Source organism: Bos taurus, chromosome 9, assembly GCF_002263795.3.
Source record: "Bos taurus isolate L1 Dominette 01449 registration number 42190680 breed Hereford chromosome 9, ARS-UCD2.0, whole genome shotgun sequence".
NCBI lineage: Eukaryota > Metazoa > Chordata > Mammalia > Artiodactyla > Bovidae > Bos > Bos taurus.
In genome coordinates, this window is record NC_037336.1 from 19,873,408 (window position 1) to 19,897,666 (window position 24,259).

The window sequence follows — 24,259 nt, forward strand, 5'->3', positions numbered from 1 at the left end:
ATATCCTATAATTTATTTTTTCTCCTATTATGGAGCTTTGAATTGTCTGTAAATTCTGCCCATTCTAAACAGTGCTAAACCAAACATTCCTACTTATATATATTTAGGCATATGGAAGGAGAAAATTATAAGCCTGTTTTTTGTAGTATAAACTTTTTAATCTATATTTCTTAATTTTATTCTTGTTTTCTGTAAGCTTCTTACAGTCTTTGATTAAGCCCTGAGTAAAAAATAATTGATGAAGGCAGACACTGCAAATCTCCAAATGGCAACTAATGAAAAATTGGAAGGATCAGTTATTACTGACACAGATACTGTGGGGAGACAAGACTCAATATATAACTGTTTATAACCTGAACTAAAAATTGAAAGCTGGAAATGTTTGTAAGACATTTAACGTGGAAATATTAAGAATAAAATGCTTGCATTTTTGTTTTCCTGTGTATCAGAATTTAGCCTGTTCTTGTATTTTTAAACTTTCTCTTTCTGTGTTCTGTTATAAAAAGTGTCTTTTTAGTGTGTTTATTAGAAGTTCATCTTGTAACAAGTAGATCTCAATAGTTTAATGTTACCTTCTGGGAAATGTCACCATTATATCTGTATGGGCTATACCCATGGGCTGGTTGTCATTGAGAGCAGCATCTATCCAATTATTTGGAAATACATATTTGTTTCAAAAAATGTATTATTAGGAAAATATATAGTTTTTAAGGGTTTTTTTTTAAAGTTGGCAAAAAAATTAGAACTTTTTTCTTCTGTTCTTTGCAGCTTGCCTGTAATGATTCTTCTCCAAGAATATGGTTGTTTCCATTTATTAAAACTTTTTATGTTCATGAATTAATTCTGTAGGTATTTCCATTATGTTTGGCACACTTTATTTTTAGGGTTATTACTAGGTGTTTCATTTTGTTGTTGTTGCTGTTATTTTTTTCCACTATGTATTTCTAATTGGTTATTATTAGTATATGGAAAAGCTATTGATCTTGTATGTTAATATTGCATTTGGAGACCTTACTTGATTCTCTAATAATATTTCAGATAATAATAATGTTAGTAATATTAATTATCTTAGATGTTCTAGGTAGAAGGTCTTATTCTTCATAGCTAATAATTTTACCTCTTTTTTCCTCCAATAATTGATGAGACAGTTCTTTTTTCTTTATTAGAACTGTCTCATCCTTTGAAAAAATTTTATTGAAGTATATTTGATATATGATATTATATAAGTTACAGGTATGCAATATACTGATTCACAGTCTCTAAAATTTATACACATGGACATACTCTACACATGGACATCACCAGATGGTCAACACTGAAATCAGATTGATTATATTCTTTGCAGCCAAATATGGAGAAGCTCTATACAGTCAACAAAAACAAGACCAGGAGCTTACTGTGGCTCAGATCATGAACTCCTTATTGCCAAATTCAGACTGAAATTGAAGAAACTAGGGAAAACCACTAGACCATTCAGGTATGACCTAAATCAAATCCCTTATGATTATACAGTGGAAGTGAGAAATAGATTTAAGGGCCTAGGTCTGATAGATAGAGTGCCTGATGAACTATGGACAGAGGTTCGTGACATTATACAGGAAACAGGGATCAAGACCATCCCCATGGAAAAGAAATGCAAAAAAGCAAAATGGCTGTCTGAGGAGGCCTTACAAATAGCCGTGAAAAGAAGACAAGCGAAAAGCAAAGGAGAAAAGGAAAGATATAAGCATCTGAATGCAGAGTTCCAAAGAATAGCAAGAAGAGATAAGAAAGCCTTCCTCAGCGATCAATGCAAAGAAATAGAGGAAAACAACAGAATGGGAAAGACTAGAGATCTCTTCAAGAAAATTAGAGATACTAAGGGAACATTTCATGCAAAGATGGGCTCGATAAAGGACAGAAATGGTATGGACCTAACAGAAGCAGAAGATATTAAGAAAAGGTGGCAAGAATACACAGAAGAACTGTACAAAAAATACCTTCATGACCAAGATAATCACGATGGTGTGATCACTGACCTAGAGCCAGACATCCTGGAATGTGAAGTCAAGTGGGCCTTAGAAAGCATCACTACGAACAAAGCTAGTGGAGGTGATGGAATTCCAGCTGAGCTCTTTCAAATCCTGAAAGATGATGCTGTGAAAGTGCTGCACTCAATATGCCAGCAAATTTGGAAAACTCAGCAGTGGCCGCAGGACTGGAAAAGGTCAGTTTTCATTCCAATCCCAAAGAAAGGCAATGCCAAAGAATGCTCAAACTACCACACAATTGCACTCATCTCACACACTAGTAAAGTAATGCTCAATATTCTCCAAGCCAGGCTTCAGCAATATGTGAACCGTGAGCTTCCAGATGTTCAAGCTGGATTTAGAAAAGGCAGAGGAACCAGAGATCAAATTGCCAACATCTGCTGGATCATGGAAAAAGCAAGAGAGTTCCAGAAAATCATCTATTTCTGCTTTATTGACTATACCAAAGCCTTTGACTGTGTGGATCCCAATAAACTGTGGAAAATTCTGAAAGAGATGGGAATACCAGAGCACCTGACCTGCCTCTTGAGAAACCTATATGCAGGTCAGGAAGCAACAGTTAGAAGTGGACATGGAACAACAGACTGGTTCCAAATAGGAAAAGGAATACGTCAAGGCTGTATATTGTCACCCTGTTTATTTAACTTCTATGCAGAGTACATCATGAGAAATGCTGGGCTGGAAGAAGCACAAGCTGGAATCAAGATTTCCAGGAGAAATATCAATAACTTCAGATATGTAGATGACACCACCCTTGGCAGAAAGTGAAGAGGAACTAAAAAGCCTCTTGATGAAAGTGAAAGAGGAGAGTGAAAAAGTTGGCTTAAAGCTCTTCATTCAGAAAACGAAGATCATGGCATGTGGTCCTATCACTTCATGGGAAATAGATGGGGAAACAGTGGAAACAGTGGCAGACTTTATTTTTCCGGGCTCCAAAATCACTGCAGATGGTGACTGTAGCCATGAAATTAAAAGACGCTTACTCCTTGGAAGGAAAGTTATGACCAACCTAGATAGCATATTCAAAAGCAGAGACATTATTTTGCCAACAAAGGTCCATCTAGTCAAGGTTATGGTTTTTCCAGTGGTCATGTATGGATGTGAGAGTTGGATTGTGAAGAAAGCTGAGCAGAGAAGAATTGATGCTTTTGAACTGTGGTATTGGAGAAGACTCTTGAGAGTCCCTTGGACTGCAAGGAGATCCAACCAGTCCATTCTGAAGGAGATCAGCCCTGGGATTTCTTTGGAGGGAATGATGCTAAAGCTGCAACTCCAGTACTTTGGCCACCTCATGCGAAGAGTTGACTCACTGGAAAAGACTCTGATGCTGGGAGGGATTGGGGGCAGGAGGAGGAGGGGATGACAGAGGATGAGATGGCTGGATGGCATCACTGACTTGATGGACGTGAGTCTGAGTGAACTCTGGGAGTTGGTGATGGATAGGGAGGCCTGGCGTGCTGGAATTCATGGGGTCGCAAAGAGTCGGACATGACTGAGTGACTGAACTGAACTGAACTGAAAGTTTATACTCCACTTAAAGTTATAAAATATGGGCTATATTACCTGCATTGTACATTATATTCTTGTAGCTTGTTTTATACATAATACTTTGTTCTTCTTAAATGTTTAATTCTTTCTTAACTTTGAACCTAATTGATACTCCATTTCTTATTTTTAACTTAGAGGACCCTACCTCCCACTTTATCAAGAGAGGAAATATAAAAATTCCTATTTGAACTTCACTTTGTAGATACAGTTTTCAATGACATAGTCACCAACATTATATATATCTTGCGATTTTTTTTTTCCTTTCCACATTGTTCAAGTGAATAAATGCACCAAGCATCTGAGTGAGGTGAAAAATTTGCATGCAGTGTATCAAATGATTTCTTTGTTGACCTATGTTTTACAGTAGTACTTGCTTGGGTGGCATCAGTGTGTTTGTTTTTCTGTTTTTTTTTATTTTGCTTACAGAATACTGAGGGCAAATATAATAACTAATAGGACAGAAACATTGCTATAGATTGTCACAATATTATTAATAATATTATTATCAAAACAGAACTGTTAACTAACATATAGGGATTTTTTGAACTGATGTGTTCATAGCTGATCTACAGAAATTCAAATCTGGAGTAAAACACACACAAAAAAAGCTTTTGCATTTTTCATTCTCAGTATATACACGTGTGTGTTGTTCAAAAGTTGAAACTGTGTGAATTGAGGTCTGCCCATGCCAATAGGTTAGAACAGTAGAAAGCACTGAACTCTTAAGTCCATTAGGTTATTTAGGAATTCTCATACATATTTAGGAGAAGGCAATGGCACCCCACTCCAGTACTTTGCCTGGAAAATCCCATGGATGGAGGAGCCTGTTGGGCTGCCGTCTATGGGGTCACACAGAGTCGGACGCGACTGAAGCGACGCAGCAGCAGCATACATATTTACTTTTCACAGATAGAAATAAAGCTGTCAGGTTTGTAAAAATTACCATTGGGAACTTTTTCTCAATTTAAAGCATTCATTAATTTTGTCTTTACTCTTTCAGCATCTTTCAGTGTTGTCCTTGAATTTATGGATTCTACCTAATTTGTCTTTATCTCAAACACTGAGTATGTCTTGGGTGTGAAGTGATTATTAAATCAATGACATTTGTCTTCCTTAAATCACTGAACCACACATCATAGTTTCTGGCTGTCTAAGTATGCCCAGCGTTCTTAGTAATTTGGTAGTTTTAATCCATGATTTGATATGAAGGAATTTATATAAAAGAAAAATACAGAATTCTAACAGAGGAGTGACATAGAGCTATGCAGAGAGGCAGGTACTGAGTTGATATGTATGTAGAAATTTTAAAGGATTGCTTTATGGGATAAAAAGCCTACTTAGTGTATAAATTTGAGAAAATAGGTAATCAACAAGGACCTTCTGTATAGCATAGGGAACTATACTCAGTATTTTGTAATAACATATAAGGGAAGAAAATATATATATATATATACTATATAATATATAAAACTGAATCATAGTGCTATATAGCTGAAACTAGCATGATATTATAAATCGACTATACTTCAGTCAACCAATCGATAAATATCAGCTAGCTTAAAAGCCCATGCCTATTTTTTAATTTCTTTAAACATTCACTTATTTATTATTTTGGCTGTACCGAGTCTTTGTTGCCGCATGGGCCTTTCTCTAGTTACGGCTAGTGGGGGCTGCTCTCTGGTTGTGGTGTGCAGGCTTCTCACTTCGGTGCTTCTCTTGGTGTGGAGCATGGGCTCTAGGGCGTGTGGGCTCAGGAGTTGTGGCACATGGGCTCAGTGGTTGCAATTCTCAGTCTCTAGAGCATAGGTTCAATAGTTGTGATGCACGGGCTTCGTTGTTCCATGGCATGTGGAATCATTCCAGACCACGTGTAGAACCCATGTCTCCTGCATTGGCAGGTGGATTCTTTACCATCAAGCCACCAGGAAAGCCCCTATTTTAAAATTTCTTAATGGATTCATTTAAAAAGTGCTGCATCACTGATGTGCTTGGTGACACAGAAAGTGGTATTCTGTAGAGAACTAATGATTATCAGTTAAAAAGTGAGTGGGAAGAATTAGATTCTGAAAGTAGAGTCTGATAAATGGCTTAACTAACTTATTTTGCTTGTATTTTGTTATGTAATATATAAAGGTGATATGTAATATTCACATCAGATTAAGTCTAAAGATTTTTTCTTTCAAAAAGAAATACGAATTTAAAATATTGTGTTAGTTTAACTCACTGTTCAACTAAATTTAACTGTTAGTTTAATTTTCTTTCTTAGATGTTCATAAAATAATGGTGAATTTGCAATTGACTCTGAAAATTAAAATGTTCTTTTTCTTTGTCCACATAATTCTTTTTGTTAGGAGATTTTTTTTTTCTGCTTTTAAACTCTTGACATGCTGATGGAGAATGGCTTAAAAATAGTGCCTCCCCTCCAATTCAGCATTGCATTATTTTCTTTATTATTTTGCCACTTTTTCTTGTAAGAATCTGTATGAATGAATTTCATTCAAATGTAGCTCCTTACTATAGCAAATGTATAGGAAACTAGTTACTAAAGGAATTCTAGTGTCTTAAATATGAAAAATGGACAATTGCTACTCAAATGGTTGATGGGTGAACTTATACGAAGTTATTCTATGCTGTGCCATACAGTACCTGAGGAAAAAACCCTGAAGAGTAATTGCAAGGTATGTTACGGGTCTGGTTGAATTTTGGCATATATACTAAATACACTGATGCACATTGTGGAATAATATCCATCTCATAAAAGCTTTTCTGTTAAATTACATGAGACAGGAAAATGTAATGAGGCTAACTTTGAAATTGTGTTAAGGAATATGATGGTTGTTTTTATCACATCTTTGTTTTTGTGATATATTTTTTGCAAATTATTTTGAGAGGAAATCTTATTTGTCTCATTGCCCCAAAGTACTAGAAATGTGGGGTTTTCAAGATAAGTAATTATCAAAGAAAACGAATTAGCATGCATTTGAGTTTCAATAGGCCCAGGACTTTTTGTTTCAAGTTAGTCCAGCTATTCAGTTAAAAATAATGGGTAAATTAAAAAGCAAATTTCAGTGGTAAGTGACATGACCTCCTGAAACAGTAACACTTGTAAAAGAGTTGAAATCTTAAAATCATATCTGTAAAAATTAGTGTGAGGAGTTTCCTGACTATATATAAGATATTTGCTGATTCTAGCTTGATGTTGTATTTATATTTAGACAGTTTGATGGGTTATTGGTCTTTATTTAGCAGTTAAGAGTCTCTAGCTAAAAGTTGATGGGCGTGCACACACAGATACTAAATTTATGTCTTTCCACCTTCTTGTCTTTAGATAGTCAGAACTCACTTCAATTCATCCAGATAGATTAGGAGTTCACAAATACAACACCAAATGTGACCTGACTTCTTTTATAGTGGGATAGGTTTATCGATACCCTCATTTTCTCTGCTTGTACTAGAATTTCCACACAGAGAGCTTATTTCACAAGGTCAGTCTACAGTCCTCTGTCATGGCTCTCATAAACTCAGTTTCCCATAGTTGGTTTTCAAGGACATTTCTAATTTGATGTACCTGCCCATCACATCATACGTTAATTTCCTCAAATGTGTGTGAGGCTTGCTAAGGTGGGTCAGCTCCTTTTAAAAAACTTAACATTAAAAATTTAATTAAATGTTTCAGTTTTAGTAATTAAAAATTCATTTCATTTGAATTTTCAAATGTGAATTTCATAAATATTTAATTAAATGTTTCAATTAAAACTTCAAATAGAAAGGTTTCAGAAATTGTGCAAAGGATTCCTATATATCCCTCTCTCAGCTTCCCTGGTTATTAACCTCGTGTGTGACCACAGCAGTAATGATCAAAACCAGGAAATTAGCAATGATATAACACTGTTAACTCTACTACACACATAATTCAAATTTCATTAACAGTTCCACTGTGTTTTTTATTTATTTACCATTGGCTGTGCTGTGCACTGTGCAGGATCTTAGTTTTCCGACCAGGGATTGAACCTGTGCCCTCTGCAGTGGAAGCACCGAGTGTTAACCACTGGACTTCCAGAGAAGTCCCCACTTATATTCTTTTATGGATCAGGAACTGATCTAGAATCTCCACTTACTGTTACTTTTCCGTAGTCTCCTTTTTATGGGGACAGACTTTTTTTTTTTGGTCTGTCGTGATCTCTATGTTTAGTTTGCTTTCTTGTAGAATGTCTTTCTTCATGATTAAATTCAGATTATGCCTGTTTTTGGTCAGGAATCCGTATGAGTGATGCTGTACCCTCTCAGTGCATCCTGTAAGATGACGGATGGCCTTCTTGGTTTACTCGTTTTGCCGTTGCCGTTCGTCGTGTATGGTACTGCACTGCTTAGAATGCCAGCTTTTTGCCTTTGTGCATCTATCTGTCATGCGAGTGTATGTTCCTCGGTTCTTTGTCTCGTCACAACAAAGATTTGGAGCAACGGACATTAAAGCCCTCGGCGCGTCACAGCTCTCGGGTCTTGGACAAACCATGCTACAGCTCTTAGGCAAATCAGGTTACAGCTCCATTTTATTTAGAAGATAGCAGGAGAATCCAAGACTCGAAGAGAAGAGAGTGGAGGAGCGCACGGGGGAGGGAGAGAGAGTGACAGAGAGAGAGAGAGAGAGAGAAAGGGCGCACGCACGTGGGAGAGAGAGAGGGTCTGTGAGAAAAAGCTTTGGCTCCTCCTTTTATATGTTTTTTTCCTCCACCTGGGTCTGCCCTATGCAAACTGGGCTTAGCCAGGAGTGCTGTTTGTTCTGCCTGAAGTCTTCACTCTGGTCCTCGGACCTTCCTTGTCTTTTAGCCACCACCATTTTGGACTCCTTTTCCCTATTCTACCTACCTAACATATCCATTTTTCAGGACCTGCCTTTCCTTGTGGTTTTCTCTGTTTGCTCCAGTTCATCTGATTTCTCACTTTTCTACTTTCCTCTTTGCCTTAAGGCTGAGCTCATGACGTGGCTGTGACCTTTAACCAGTATGGCCCCCAGGATGCATCTCTGGTTACTCCCTTGTGGTACTGAGGCTTATTATTACTGTCGACTAAAAAAAGATGTACAACTTGAGAGTTGTGAGTTAAGTTTTCAGTTCAGTTCAGTTCAGTCGCTCAGTCGTGTCCGCCTCTTTGCGACCCCATGAATTGCAGCACGCCAGGCCTCCCTGTCCATCACCAACTTTATTTGGGGCAAAATGAGGACTGCAGCCCGGGAGGCAGCATCTCAGAAAGCTCTGAGAGACTGCTTCAAAGCAGCAGTGGGGAAAAGTCAATATATAAGGTTTTGGTGAAGGGGGCTTTCAATACCATGAAGCACTCATTTTACAAAAGCCTTTTTGTTAGTCATGAGGCTCTGATATCACCATAAAGGGATTTAGTGCTTCTCTGGATATGAGAAGACGCAAGGATTGAGATCATAAAATCTGTTCCTAAAAACATCCAACTATCTAAAGACCTTTCCCACCAGATTCCCTGGAGCACAGAGTGCATCACTTCACTCTGAACTCCCTCAGGGATTGTTGAGGGTCAACAGCTATAGCAGCATGGGGTTCTGTCTCCGTAGAGGCAGATGGCAAACACCTTTATTGTTCAGTGGTTGGCAATGCTCTTGTTAAGTGCCAATTTGTAGTTGACATTACCCATTTTGTGCTGTCTACACATGTTCCTAACGATAACATGGTTTCAGTAATATCAAAGTTTAGCACCTAATAATTTTATTTATGGAAAGTTAATTTTATTTTCTAACTAGATAGTAGCATTACGGAGAAGGCAATGGCACCCCACTCCAGTACTCTTGCCTGGAAAATCCCATGGATGGAGGAGCCTGGTAGGCTGCAGTCCATGGGGTCGCTGAGTTGGACATGACTGAGCGACTTCACTTTCACTTTTCACCTTCATGCATTGGAGAAGGAAATGGCAACCCACTCCAGTGTTCTTGCCTGGAGAATCCCAGGGACAGGGTAGCCTGGTGGGCTGCCGTCTCTGGGGTCGCACAGAGTCAGACACGACTGAAGTGACTTAGCAGCAGCAGCAGTAGCATTTAATATTAGGGGCTTCCCCTGTGGCTCAGTGGTAAAGAATCTGCCTGCAATGCAGGAGCCTCAGGGGCTGTGGGTTTGATCCCTGGGTTGGGAAGATTCCTTGGAGGAGGGCATAACAACGCACTCTAGTATTCTTGCCTGGAGAATCCCACGAACAAAGGAGCCTGGCAGGCTACAGTGTATAGGATTGCAAAGAGTCAGACATGACTGAAGCAACTTAGCATGCACACACTTATTAATATTATAACAAATATATTGACAAATATAGACAAATATGATAGAACAATATTATAATACTATACTGACTTTCTAATGTAAAATATTAATCTTTAGATCTTCAGTAATTTGAGGGGCAGAGGACGGGGAGATTGCATACAATAGTATTTGATTGGTAGGAGAAACTGCATTTAGTTTTCTTTTTCATGTGTTCTTATCTGTAACATCAGTGTTAAAAGTAATTGTTAGGGTAGAAGTGAAAATCACCAAGAAATATGACCATCATTAATACCCTCAAATTTAAAAGGAGTGTTCAAGAAAGTAACAATGTAATATAGAGATTAATTTATGGTTACAGATCAGTTTTGTATAGCAAATGGTAATAGAAATAAGAATAGTGTTCTTGGAGTGAAAACTTTATAGTCTTAATGACTGTACCATTGAATTATTTTAAACTATAAACCTGTTTTCTTCCTAAGGACTGAAAGAACATCTATAGCAATTAACTTAATGTGTCTTCATTCTGCTTCTGTGATGTGGCAGGTAGACATAGGCTGCTTTTCATGGTTTCCAGGTGAGAGCCTGGGGCACAGAAGTAATAGGATGCTTTGTCAGAGATCTGCGGATTAGATGCAGACACAGGTCTGGGAATGGGCTCTTAGGTGGGTGCCTGCCCTCCCCTATCAGACTGTAAATCCTGGCAAATGAGAGAGGCTTCCTCAGGTGTGGAGACTTTGAATCTGCTGATAGTAATCAAGCAGAGTGAAGTAATTCAGAAATACACTTTCTTTTTAAAAACAACATTTAATGTTTTATCACAGCATCATGTATAATGCAATATGATAAAGCCCCACTGAGCTTGACATCAGTGGGGAAACGAGCATTACTGTAGATTAGTGCCAGGGCAGAGAAATGACCCTATTATCTCTGTAACGGTAATACTGTGCCTCCCAGGGAAACTTGCATCATTAAGAGTGAGCTGTTATTCTCTTGCTGATTCTCCACAGGTTGTTAATATATTAAATCAGAAAGCATTGGAAAGTTTTTCAAGGAGCTTGGGAATATAACTCAAAAGTTTCACTGTTCAGCTTGACCTGAAACATCAAGTATATGTGTGTTTACACATGTACACACAAGTCTGGAGATGAACACTTAGACACATCTCACAGCTCCATTTCTTTGTACACACCTCCTCTTTCTACGTGAAAAACCTCCTTTATTTTCTCTTAAGTACTTCTTTATCTCTAAGATCTTTGCTTTTTCAGTTTCATGATCTAGCATCTTGCATGATGTCTGCATCTGTTGGGTAGAGAGTGACTGTTAAAGAAATAAGCATATATTTATATTCTATATCACATAATATGTCTATAATTTATACACTCTTCCATATTTTAAAAATATATTTAAGAAGACCTGTAAGCATTCTCTTCTCTCCCTGTTCTATGTCAGCCAACTTAGCATAGTCTAAAGTCTTAGCGCGCGACTGCTTGAGTCCTTCAAGAATACATCCGACATCTGTCCCTAAATTAGAAGAAAATTGGGAGGAAAGAAGGAAGAGAATGGGAAATTAAAAGGGGCCAAGTGTAAGCTAATTCGTGCCATGAGCCTGTCAGTGTATATGTAATTTGATATGTGTATTTGCAGTTACAAAGGGAGCATATCTCTGGAACTTACAGTATACATTTAATCCACCTTGTCTGATTTTTGGTCTTGGAAAGCTCTGTCTGTCTTTAAAGTCACACATTTTTGTCAGTCTCTGGTGCTGACGGGTTTCTCTGTGGGATGCTCATTTGTGCCAAGATTAGAATGTAATCAGCATGTGGTGAAATGGAGGGGCTCAGTTAGTCCCACTGCTGTGAAAACAGGAATCTGTATTGTGCATGCATAGGGGCCCTTCAGTTCCTGAAGTTTCACGCTCTAACTCCTCTTACCTGCTCTCTTTCATAAAGCATTATCCATGGTATAGGAATGATGATTAGAAATAATAAACTTCTTGTGAAATAAGTATCTTTTTAAGTTAATAAAACAAAAAAATACCTGTGAATTACAGCTTGCTTTCTTGGATGATCTGTTTGCCAAGTTTAAATAAATGAACATATTAAAATTGTATTCTTTTTGTCGAAATATTGTTGATTTACAATAGTATATTAGTTTTAGGTGTACAACATAGTGATTCAGTAATTTTATAGTTCATACTTCATTTAAAATTATGACAACATAATGGCTATAATTCCCTGTGCTGTACAATGTACCTTGTTGCTTATCTGTTTTGTGCATAGTAGTTTTATCCCTTAATCCCTTACCTCTGTCTTGCCCTTCTTCCCTCTCCCTGTTGGTGGCCACAAGTTGTCTAAATCTATGAGTCTGTTTCTATTTTGTTATATACCTTTGTTTGTTTTATTTTTAAAATTGCACATGTAAGTGATAAAATTCAGTATTTGTTTTTCTCCCTTTGACTGTTTCACCAAGTATAATAGCTTCTGGGTCCCTCTATGTTGCTAGAAGTGGCAGAGTTTCATTCTTTTTTATTGCCGTGTAATATTCCATTGTATTTGTAGTGGTTGTTCAGTCACTAAGTCATGTCCGACTCCTCATCTTTATCCATTCATCTGTTGATGGATATTTCAGTTGCTTCCATGCTTCCATAAATCGACTATTGTAATTAATGCTGCTGTGAACATTGGGGTATTTGTGTCTTTTCAAATTAGTGCTTTCATTTTCTTCAGACATATATGTATACCCAGGAATGGAATTGCTGGATCATACGGTGATTCTATTTTTAGTTCTTTTGAGGAACCTCTGTGCTGTTTTCCATAGTGCCTGCACCAGTTTACATTCCTGTCAACAGTATACAAGGGTTCACTTTTTCCACATTCTCACCAGCATTTATTATTTGTAGACTTTTATTTAAAATTTACTTAATTGAATGAAACTTTCTTTAAATTCTATAGGGCTTTACAATTTTCAAAAGTTTCATGCACATGATTTTGTATAGTCCCATAAAAACCCTTTTCCCCCCTCTACTCCTGTATTTCCCCTCCCCCTTCCCTCTCCCTACAGATTGCCACTAGTTTGTTCTCTATATCTGTGAGTCTGCTTCTTTTTTTTTTTTAAATTCACTAGTCTGTTGTATTTTTTTAGGTTCCACTTAGAAGTGATAATTATATAGTATTTGCCTTTCTCTGTCTGACATTTCATTTAGTACAATGCCCTACAAGTCCGTCCATGTTGCTGAAGATGGCAAAATTTCATTCTTTTTCATGGCTGATTAGTATTCTGTTATATGTAGTGTATGTATATACGTATACACCTCACAGCTTTTTAATCCATTCATCTGTTTATGGATACTTAGGTTGCTTCCATATCTTGGCAGTTGTAAATAATGCTACTATGAACATTGGGATGCATGTATCTTTTTAATTAGTGTTTTTATTTGTTTGTTTGGATATATACACAGGAGTGAAATTGCTGGATCATGAGATAGTTCTATTTTCAGTCTTTTGCAAAACCTCTGTAACTGTTTTCCACAATGGTTGTAGCAGTTTACATTCCTACCATCACTGTACAAGGGTTCCCTTTTCTCCACCTCTTCACCAGTGTTTGTTATTTGTGTTCTTTTTGATGATAGTTGTTTCAACAGGTGTGAGGTGATATCTTCCTGTGGTTTTGATTTGCGTTTCTCTGATGATTAGTGATGATGAGCATCTTCCCCCTTCCCCCCACCATTTTTTGGCCATGCCTCATGGCATGTGGCAATGGCACCCCACTCCAGTACTCTTGCCTGGAAAATCCCATGGGCGGAGGAGGCTGGTGGGCTGCAGTCCATAGGGTCGAGAAGAGTCGGACACGACTGAGCGACTTCACTTTCACTTTTCACGTTCAAGCATTGGAGGAGGAAATGGCAACCCACTCCAGAATTCTTGCCTGGAAAATCCCAGGGATGGGGGAGCCTGGTGGGCTGCCGTCTATGGGGTCGCACAGAGTCGGACACGACTGAAGTGACTTAGCAGCAGTAGCATGGCATGTGGGATATTAGTTCCCCAACGCTGAACCCATGTCTGTCTTAACCATTGGACCACCAGCAAAGTCCCCAGTGAGCATCTTTTCATATGCCTGTTGCCCATCTGTATATTTTCTTTGGAAAAAATGTCTGTTCAGGTCTTCTACCCGTTTTTAAGGATCATTTGTTTGCTTTTTTGGTTATTGAGTTGTTTATATATTTTAGATTTTGGTCATATCATTTGCAAATATTTTCTCCCATTCAGTAAATTGTCTTCATTTTGTCACTGGTTTCCTTTGCTGTGCAAAAACTTTTAATTTTAATTAGGTTTTACCTGTTTATTTTTGCTTCCATTTCTTTTGCCTGAGGAGACAGGTCCAAGAAAATACTCTTCTGATTTATATCAAAGAGTGTTTGGCTAATGTTCTCTCCAGGAAGTTTTATGATTTCCGGTGTTATATTTAGGTCTTTTGTGTGCATGTGTGTGTATAGTAGAATTTTATTAAAATATGAAAAGGGACAAAGAAAGCTTATGACATAGACATCAGAAGGGACATAGAGAGTGTCCCCCTCGCTAGTCTAAGCAAGGGAGTTATATACTTTTTAAATTAATTATTACAATAAATCAAAAGAATGTCTCAAGGTTGAAAAAATTTTACCAGACCCACTTCCACAATTTACATTTTAGGTAACAGGATTAGAACTTAACAATAGAAAGATCTGACCAGACCCACTCCCATAATATACATTTTAAGGCAACAGGACTAGTCAGAAGGTTTTCAGGAAGGAGAAACTGTCCTCAAGCAGGATACATTGTTGTTATATAATCCTTAGTACAAAGTTTAAACAGAGTTGTTCATTGTGTAGTCATCAGTTCAGGGCTTAAAGAAAAAACATTTTATGTGACTAAGACTATGGAATGTGAAGAAGAAAAAAAAATGACATTTGTCCTTTCCTCCTCCTTGAGAATTCCAGACCCCTATCTCTTCCTTGAGAGGCCCAGACCCCTCTCTCCTACTTGGGGACCCCGGACTTCTTATCAACCTGCCTAGGAATTGACTCTCTCAACCACTGCCACCCCCCACCCTCCTTTTCTTTTAGGAGAATATGGCTGCCAAGGGAAAAGGGGCATCACTCTCTTTCTGTAACTACTTCCTGCTGTCCAGGGGCACAGGCCTTAAATTGTTGAGGCAGCATATTCTCCTGACCCTCATATTGAGGGGTCTCTGATCCAGGGGCACCAAGTAATAACTGAAGGAGGTTGTGCACTTGTAGGAGCCTGGACAACCATTTGTAACTTAAAAGCTTTCAGACCATTAGAAACAAATCCAGTTATATAGTCATAGGTGTAAGGCAAAATAGTCATTAAACCAAGCTAAAACATAATCAAAATTAAAAGTTACATTATGTCCATGGTTACATCAGTCCATCTTAGGATTGGTAGATGTCATCAGATCAAGAAGAGGTGTCACATATGATTGTTGTTGATGAAGGTATTCACAGAGCTGAAGAAGGTCCTTTCTTTGAAGCAGAGAAACCCACCATGGGAAGCCTGCAGTTGATGAGGAGAGGGAGTGCTCCAGAGACCCAGCAATTAGACCGATTGTGGAGACTGGGTTGGGGGTCACCTCCCAGAGTTCTCATAATGTCTGTTGAAAGCTGAAAGCTGAGTCACATAGTTAATTCTAAAGCTTTAGGATCTTTGACAATATCTGTGTACAAAAATGGTCTGCCACTGAGACAGTCCCTTCTTAGAAACAGTTCAAGCCCTTATTAAAGCTATGGGTAAAACTTTAAACCAACTGTCTTGTGTTTCCTGAGTTAGCTTACACAGATGCCTCTTAATAATGTCATTAGCCTTTTCAACTTTTTCTAAAGACTGGGTTCTCTAGGAACAGTGTAAGTGATATTTTATTCCTAGAGCTTTTGACACCCCTTGAGTTACAGCAGCTTTAAAGACAGAGCACTGTTGCTCTGAACTTTAGAGTTTAAGATCCCACTTACATCCTGAGAAGTTAGTACTGTAAGATTTCGCCCATTAGTAAACTTTGAGCTTTAGGCATTAGCAAAACAATTGTAGCAATTACCCTTAAGCAATGTGGCCATAGCCTTTTCTCAGTAACAAACTAAATTCTGATCCTGTGGGCAAGCTCCAAGTTGGAGCCTAGCAGTTTGAAGAGCCTTAAAAGCCTTTTGAGTCTCTGGGGACCAAACCAGCTTGTCCGTTTGGGCCTGCTGTCTCAATTATAAGTTTATATAAAGGCGGGCAAGTTCCCCATAAACTCGGAATCCAAATGTGGCAATAGCCTATAATTTCCAAAAATCCTCTCAGTTGTCTTAAAGTGATGTTTGGCCCGTTTAGGAGTTTTGGACAATAAAGTATAAGGATTAGGCACCACGGGGTGTAAAGGAACTACAGCCTCATTTATTATTTTGAATCTTGAACTAGTCTCCATTTATCATTTGATTTCTTTTACACCCGAAATAGGAGTGCTGCATGGACTATTACAGGGAATTAATAGCCCCTGTTCCTTTAAATTTTCCATGGTGGGTTTTAACCCTTCCTTCAGTTCAGTTCAGTCGCTTAGTCATGTCCGACTCTTTGCAACCCCATGAATCGCAGCACACCAGGCCTCCCTGTCCATCACCAACTCCCAGAGTTCACTCAGACTCACGTCCATTGAGTCAGTGATGCCATCCAGCCATCTCATCCTCTGTTGTCCCCTTCTCCTCCTGCCCCCAATCCTTCCCAGCATCAGAGTCTTTTCCAATGAGTCAACTCTTCGCATGAGGTGGCCAAAGTACTGGAGTTTCAGCTTTAGCATCATTCCTTCCAAAGAAATCCCAGGGCTGATCTCCTTCAGAATGGACTGGTTGGATCTCCTTTCAGTCCAAGGGACTCTCAAGAGTCTTCTCCAACACCACGGTTCAAAAGCATCAATTCTTCGGCGCTCAGCCTTCTTCACAGTCCAACTCTCACATCCATACATGATCACAGGAAAAACCATAGCCTTGACTAGACGGACCTTTGTTGGCAAAGTAATGTCTCTGCTTTTCAATATGCTATCTAGGTTGGTCATAACTTTCCTTCCAAGGAGTAAGCGTCTTTTAATTTCATGGCTGCAGTCACCATCTGCAGTGATTTTGGAGCCCCCAAAACTAAAGTCTGACACTGCTTCCACTGTTTCCCCATCTATCTCCCATGAAGTGATGGGAACGGACGCCATGATCTTTGAACCCTTCCTTAACCTCGGACTTTAGTGGGTACTGCTTTTGACTTGGAAATAAGTGTGGCTCTTTGAGCTTGACAACTACAGGAATAGCATTTTGTGCTCGACCCACAGTTTTTCCATCAGCCCACACTTTAGGATTTACATTTTGTTCAATTAATGGAGAGAAAGAGCAGGCTCCATATTAATGAAAACAGAGGCCTGGATCTTGTTCAGTATATCCCTCCACAGAAGGGGTGAGGGAGACTCTGGCATGATCAGAAACTTGTGAGAAAACAGCACAGATTCCCAGTTGCAGCTTAAAGGATAACTGAAATAATAGTGTTTCGCTCGTCCTGACAGTCCCATTACAGTAGTGGATCAGGAGGAGAGTGGACTGGGGGCTTCAGTGAGCACAGAGAAAGTTGCCCCGGTGTCCAAAAGAAAATCCACTGATTGGCCCCCCCATAGTTAGTAATACCCAGGGTTCCTCAGGTGTAATTAGGATGGGAGCTTGTGTGGGGGGCCCCTGGGCACCTTCAGTCCTGATTGCCTTGAGTCTGACAGCTGGGGCCTACCCTTCAGAGGGCAGTCTCTTCTCCAGTATGGTCCTTTGCAGACTGGGCACGAGCCAGGGATGGCTTAGATGCCTGAGGGCAATCCCACTTGAGGTGCCCCCTCCTATCCACAGTAATATCAAGTCCATCCCTTTTTATCCTGGGTCTCTGTGGGCATTTTCCCTCAGGCTGTTTCACAGCTGGTCTAACAGCCATTTTGGGGCTTCATCTTTTGCCTGGTTTGTTTTTTTCACCTTTCCTCCTCATATTCTCTACCATAATAGATTGTCTGAACCAGTTGCAACAGATTATCTAAAGACTGATTTGTTCCATATGCCTGTTTTAGTAACTTACGGTGGATATCTGGAGCCGATGGAGTGAGAAATCTATCTTTTATTTCTCTCTCTGAATTTTTGGAATTAATGTCAGTAAACTTGAGGAGAGCCTCCTGTAGTCTATCTAGGAATTTACCGGGAATTTCCTTCTCTCCCTGTTCTGTGTCAGCCAACTTAGCATAGTCTAAAGTCTTAGTGCGCAATCGCTTGAGTCCTTCAAGAATTCATCTGACAAAGTGGCTCTGTTATGGGAATTTCTTGGCTCCCAGTAGGAAGGAGGGCTATTTCTTGTTCCCTCTTTCCCCTTGTCTCATGTTCAAGCCATTCATCTCCAAAAGTAGTAGCTTCTTCCAAAACTCTTAAGTGTTTGAGGGGTCAGTGTCTATTCCAAGACATACATTACATCTCTCCAAGTAAGGTCATAAAGTAAAGTTAGTTCTGTAAAGGCTTCTATGTACTTTTTTGGATCTTCTAAATAGGCCCGACCACAGTTGAGACTGTTGGAATTTCTACTGAGACTGAGGCAACCCCTCCTTGGAAGGATGCCCTGGCTCTCAGCCTGTTCAGTTGGGAGCCCCAGGTACAGGGGCAGAGTTAGAAGACAGGAGGCAGCTGAAGGTTTCACACCCAAATCTGGACCCTTAGGACATAAGTCTTGCATGTCTTGAAGAGGGATAAAGAGCAACACATATGGCACTTCTACCCATTTCTCTTGTTTTCTAACTACTGTTTTAGTTGTAAAACAGTAATAATTGAGACCTTTCAACCAGTCAGTGTTCCCTCTTCCAAAAGATACTGTGGCCATTCAGTATCACAGAAGATCAGGTGTGTCTTTTTTTTTAAACTCTGGGGATCAAACTTCTCCCAGTTTTTTTAAAAATACCTTTTAAAGGAGTGGTTATGGAACCAGAACTAACCGGAACTAAGAAAAAAGCATCATCCACAGCCGTGGCTGCTTTCCACTGGAGACGTCCCTCTCTGCTCTAGATGGGGTTGTAGACAGACTTTCCGCTGAAGCTTTCCTTCCCTGGTCGGACTTAGTCTGTCCCTTACTGATGCAGGCATCTTACTTGTCCCTCCCGGTTCTACCACCAAGGTGGGGTGGGGATGCACCAGGGGTAGATCTGATGGCATCCCAAATGGATTTTGAGTTCCTTACCACTAAGACCTTTGTTTGATTTGCCCTTTTCTCTGATGCCACCTACAGTGTAACAGAGTAGAGTAGCTTTCCTGGAATGTTTCCCAAGCTACGACCACCAGGGGAAGCATCCGTCTTACCTGTGCTTGTGCACATTCCTGAGTTACATTTCTGACCGCAGTAGAAATGGTGAGTCATAAAGGGACGAACAACAACCAAGATGTCCCTTCTGAGTGTCGCCACACCAGTATAGCAAAAGAGGTGGTGGAGGGTTGGCCAGAGAGGAAAAAGTGATTTTTGTCCTCGAGCTCCTAGGGCCAATCCTTCCAGTTCATTTCCACAGATTCCACACAAAAAAATATCTAAGGAGTTGAGACAAAAGCCATCAGAGAGCCTCCTCTGATCCACTAAGAGCTAGCACTACCAAAGGAAGAAGCCCATTGTACTTCCAATCTGACCAGATCCTGCAATTCCTGATCTGTGTCCTCAAAAACCTCATGGTCACCAGCAATGCTTCTATCCATATAGATGGAGGCGCAGCCATGACAAAGACTCACTTTCAGGTTGCTGGCCCCTGCGGCAGGCAGCCAAGAGCGTGACTTCTAGCCTGAGAGATGTTCCTGGAGCTAGAGCTCTGCCTCGCTCCCAAACGTGCTCCTGTAACTTTCAACTCCTAGCAAGGCTAGGCACTTCCATACATGGTGTCTAAGTAAAAGTACATAGTAACAGCATGGATCGCAAGTCCCTTGAAAGTCCATGATCTAACAGATGAGGTTAGTAGTTCTAATTCCAGGGGAATTACTATATGGTCAAAGAGACCAGGAAAAGCTGACTGAGGAAGGGAAGTTTGGTCCACACTCTTCATCCATTTCTGGCTGCTGCTCTTGCAGGGACATTGGGTGTTTCTTGGCGTTGGCAGGTTGGTATAAACTCCCTTTTCTGGGACTGCCTTCAGTCATTATGAGGCACCATGAAACCGCAAAGAAGGGCTCATCACTTGCTTCATGCAGGGCATGCCATTCATTTACACAAGCACACTGAAGAGTTAGTAAAGCAGAAAACGTGTATACTGAGAAAGCAGAGAGGCTAGAGCTCTGAGTGTTCTTACCTTGTCCTGAAGATCCCAGACGAGCTCCCAAGATGATAGCTTACAGTGAACGGTGTTGGATTTGTGATCTCCGAAGAAGACGATTTAGCTTTGGGACCAGGGACCAGGCTTGATCACTCAAGAGCTTTTGTATAGCAGAGTTTTATTAAAGTATGAAAAGGGACAGAGAAAGGTTCTGACATAGACATCAGAAGGGGCACGGAGAGTGCCCCCACATTTAGGTCTTGAATCCATAAAATTGCAATCTTATTTTTATCCTGTCAGGATTAAATTTATGCAAATCTAAGGAGAGAGGTTTTTTTAGGTTCTTTTTAATATGTATCTTCTTGAATCTCGTTCTTGGCATGCTTCTATTTTTTTAATGGAAGATTACGCCTTGTTTGCCATGTTGTCCCTTAATTAGTTGTTGAAGTAATGAGGCCTTATTATTCTGGGTAATTTATTGAATACAATGAAGCAGTTAGTCACTCACTGGCAATTTTTCAAAGGAGGTGGGCCAAGATGCCAACCCACTTCTTTCAGTGCTCCAGCCCTTAGAGTTGTGTGTTCCAGGGATTTGCTAATTACTAGCTGGCAACGGATTTACAAGGCGGGAAAGACTGAGCTCTTGAATGGTGGCCACTGATTCACAGGCAAGGCGGAGCGTGTACTGGCTTCCAGCCTTGACTTTTGGTGTGCAGACCTTGCTGCTTGGGGAAAGAAGACTTGATGATGGCAAGGAGACTGTGTGCTACCTTTGGCATGCTTGCCAGATATTATCAATGTAGTTCTTAACCATCACTTTAGTTGAGCAGCTGAGAACTGCTAAGTAAAATATATTATTCCAGTTGAATATGTCTGTTTTCCTATTTGACTGTTTCTTTGTCCATCCATCCCTTCATATTTCCATTGGTCCATCCATTCATCTGATACTGGATTTAAGTCATCAATGAATGGTCTGTAATTAACCTCTGAAAGTACTGTTTGGAACTGAGACTGGGAAACATTTTCTGTAAAGGGATAAGCAATAAATATTTTAGGTGTATAGGCCATGATGTCTCTTGGAACTACTCAGCTTTGTTGAGGAAGGGCGAGAACAGCCATAGGTAACATGTAAATAAACAGATGAGGTTGTGTGCCAAGAAAACATTGTTTACAACAGTGGACTTGCCTACTTTGGTTTAGGCAGTTGTAAGTATCTGACTGAATGAACATAGTTTGTGTGATACGCACACATACACACAGAGCAAAAAGCCTTAAAAAGTGTTTTTGATGCTCTTCTATGTGTCAGGTTTCTTGGCTTAATTGTCATCTGTGTTGAGGTTTACCCACAAAAGTAGTTTTATAAGTTTTACTATTTTATTTGTTCATTTATTTCATTAAACATATTGATGATTTAAAATGTTCGTTTCTCTCTGTCACTAGTTAAAGACAAGTCATTGGATTGGAAATATACAAAAATACAAGGAATAAAATTTTCTACTGTATCACTGATAGCAGCACCATTAAATTTTATAATTTTTAACTTACAAATATTATTTCAAGACTATACTTTTGATGTGAAAATATGACCAAGATATACTGTTGAGTGGGAAAGGAGATTATGGAAGGGTTCTAAATAGCATGTACAGTGTGATTATATTTGTGGAAGGAAAACAAGATTTACATATGTCTTTGAACTGTGCAGGTCCATCTATATGCAGATTTTTTTTGACAGTACCCATTACTGTGTTACTGCAGGACCAGAGTTGGTTGACTCTGAGGATGTGGAGGATCAGCTCTAAGTTGTATGCAGATATTTGACTGCACGGAGAGTCCTTGCCCTTGGTCACCATATTGTTCAAGGGCTAACTGTGTATGCATACTTACACACTGTAAATATCTGAAAAGATAGTGAATCAGCCAGGGTTTTTAATTTTTAAGTGATGAGGTCAACTTTGTCCAATATAAGCAGAAAATATTCATTAAAGGATAACAAGTAGCTCAGAGATCCCTGGAGTACCTAAGAACCAGGGTTGTGTGTGTGTGTCTCTGTGTGTACTCAGTCGTGTCCGACTCTTTGCAACCCCAAGGATGGTAGCCCACCAACTCCTCTGTCCATGAGATTTCCCAGGCAAGAATACTGGAGTGTGTAGGTGTTTCCTTCTCCAGGGAATCTTCCCTACCCAGGGATTGAACCCACGTCTCTTGCATTGGCAGGTGGATTCTTTACCATGGAGCTACCAGGGAAACCCTATATATCTAGATTCAATACCCCAAATTTCACTGCATAACTGGTGTTGCAAAGATATTCCAGCAGGCGGCAGTGGACATGGGACTGTATAAATGTCTGAATCACTGATACCGCTGAGCTTGGATGCTGGATCTGCCTCCACAGTTGCCAGTATTCTGGAATACTTGCTGGTCTCTTGTGTCATTGGCTTCGATTCACAGTCTGTCATGGGCGGGTGCATTTGATGGGCAGAGCCCACATTTTATGCCCTAGCTGCATGGGAAGCTGGGAAAGTGAATATGTAGACCTGACTTCTATAGTGGACAAGAGGCCCTTCTTCATAAGGATCATAGGAAGATATTTAAGATCTTCTCTTAAAGTTATTTAAGATCTTGTTATCTTGCTGGACAACAGCAAGAGTGAGAGCTTTCCACTGCAGACACCCAGGAAATTGTTGGCATTGATTACTTCTGGACAGTGGAGTTGGAAGGGCTGACCGGAGAGCAGAGGGAGCCTTTTATTTTACTCTTCTGTGCTCCTTGAATTAAAAAAAAAAACTCATATAATTTGTACAGTAGAAATTAACACAACATTTTAAATCAACTGCAGTAAAATTTAAACAAAACAAAATAAGGCAAATTCATATAACAATGATAATAAAAGGACTCAGGGGGGAAAATGAAGAAAAGGGAGTGACCTTTTTTTTCTTATCTCTTCCATTGTTATCCTGCTTCATGTGGTAATTCAAGAAGACTTCCCATCATCATGGGGGTAATTTGGTTTACTCAGTTTCATTTAAAAATTCACCAAACCATTTCCTCTTGAGTTTGATCAACTCTCGGTTACTTGTACTTTGTTGGGCAGAGATATCATGAAGTGGTTTTCTCTGGGGTACCAGTGATGTATTCTTCCTTTGGCTTGGTGGAGCTGATTCAGTTTGTCTCTTTGAGGTCTACAGAATTCAGATTTGAAAACTGAGGTGTTGTCTTCTGCTGTGGTTGGTGAAAGTGTCCATAGTTGAAAGATGCAAAAATAAAATATACTTAGAAAGTAGGCCATATTATGTGTTTTTTTTTTTTCTGTTTTTCAAGCACTCATAAATTTCTTTACTCTTTGATAGAAAAGTTATCTGAGAAATTAATTCAGTCCAATAAAGTTTTAGCAGGCATATTCAAATCTTTTTAAACTTTATTTTTGTATTGTTTTATGTTTACAGAAAAAGTATGAAGACACTACAGAGTTCCCATATACCCCTTTATTTGCATCTTATGTATGATATACTTGGTATAATTAATGAACCAATATTGGTGATATTATTGACATTATTATTGACTAAATAACAGACTTTATTAAAATTTTCTTAGTTTTTCCCTATAGCTGATTTGATTGTACTTTTTCATCTGTGTAGTGCTGTCATATAGTAATTCTATTTGAGTTATAAATAACTTCTGGAATTTGGAGGAAGAATAAATAAAATAAAGCTTTGCCACAATGAAGTTCTTATATTCTTTTTGCATAAATGTCACATAGGAATAACTAACCTTACATTTTTTCCCCCTCGTTTTATGTTCAGTGGAGCAGGTTCCTGTAGAGCCATACAACATCCCCCTTTCCCAAGCTGAAGTCATCCAAGAAGGGAGTGATGTCACTCTAGTTGCCTGGGGCACTCAGGTCAGTAACCATTACAGCAGCTGGTAATGCCATCTTGTGTGTGGAAGCTCTCATTAAAAAAAAAAAAAAAATATATATATATATATATATGTATATATATATATATATATATAATTTATTTTTAATTGAAGGATAATTGCTTTACGATATTGTGTTGGTTTTTACCAAATATCAACATGAATCAGTCATAGGTTTAC

General features: G+C 39.2%; 1 protein-coding gene across 1 annotated transcript in view; it reads left to right on the forward strand.

Moving 5' to 3' along the window:
- The window catches only part of BCKDHB (branched chain keto acid dehydrogenase E1 subunit beta), a gene marked incomplete at its 5' end in the record, with an annotated part of 270,674 nt that overhangs the window by 69,326 nt on the left and 177,089 nt on the right, over window positions 1–24,259 (forward strand). Inside the window, 1 exon segment of the mRNA NM_174507.2 lies at window positions 23,965–24,062. Within this exon segment, the coding sequence (NP_776932.1) occupies window positions 23,965–24,062 (98 nt within the window).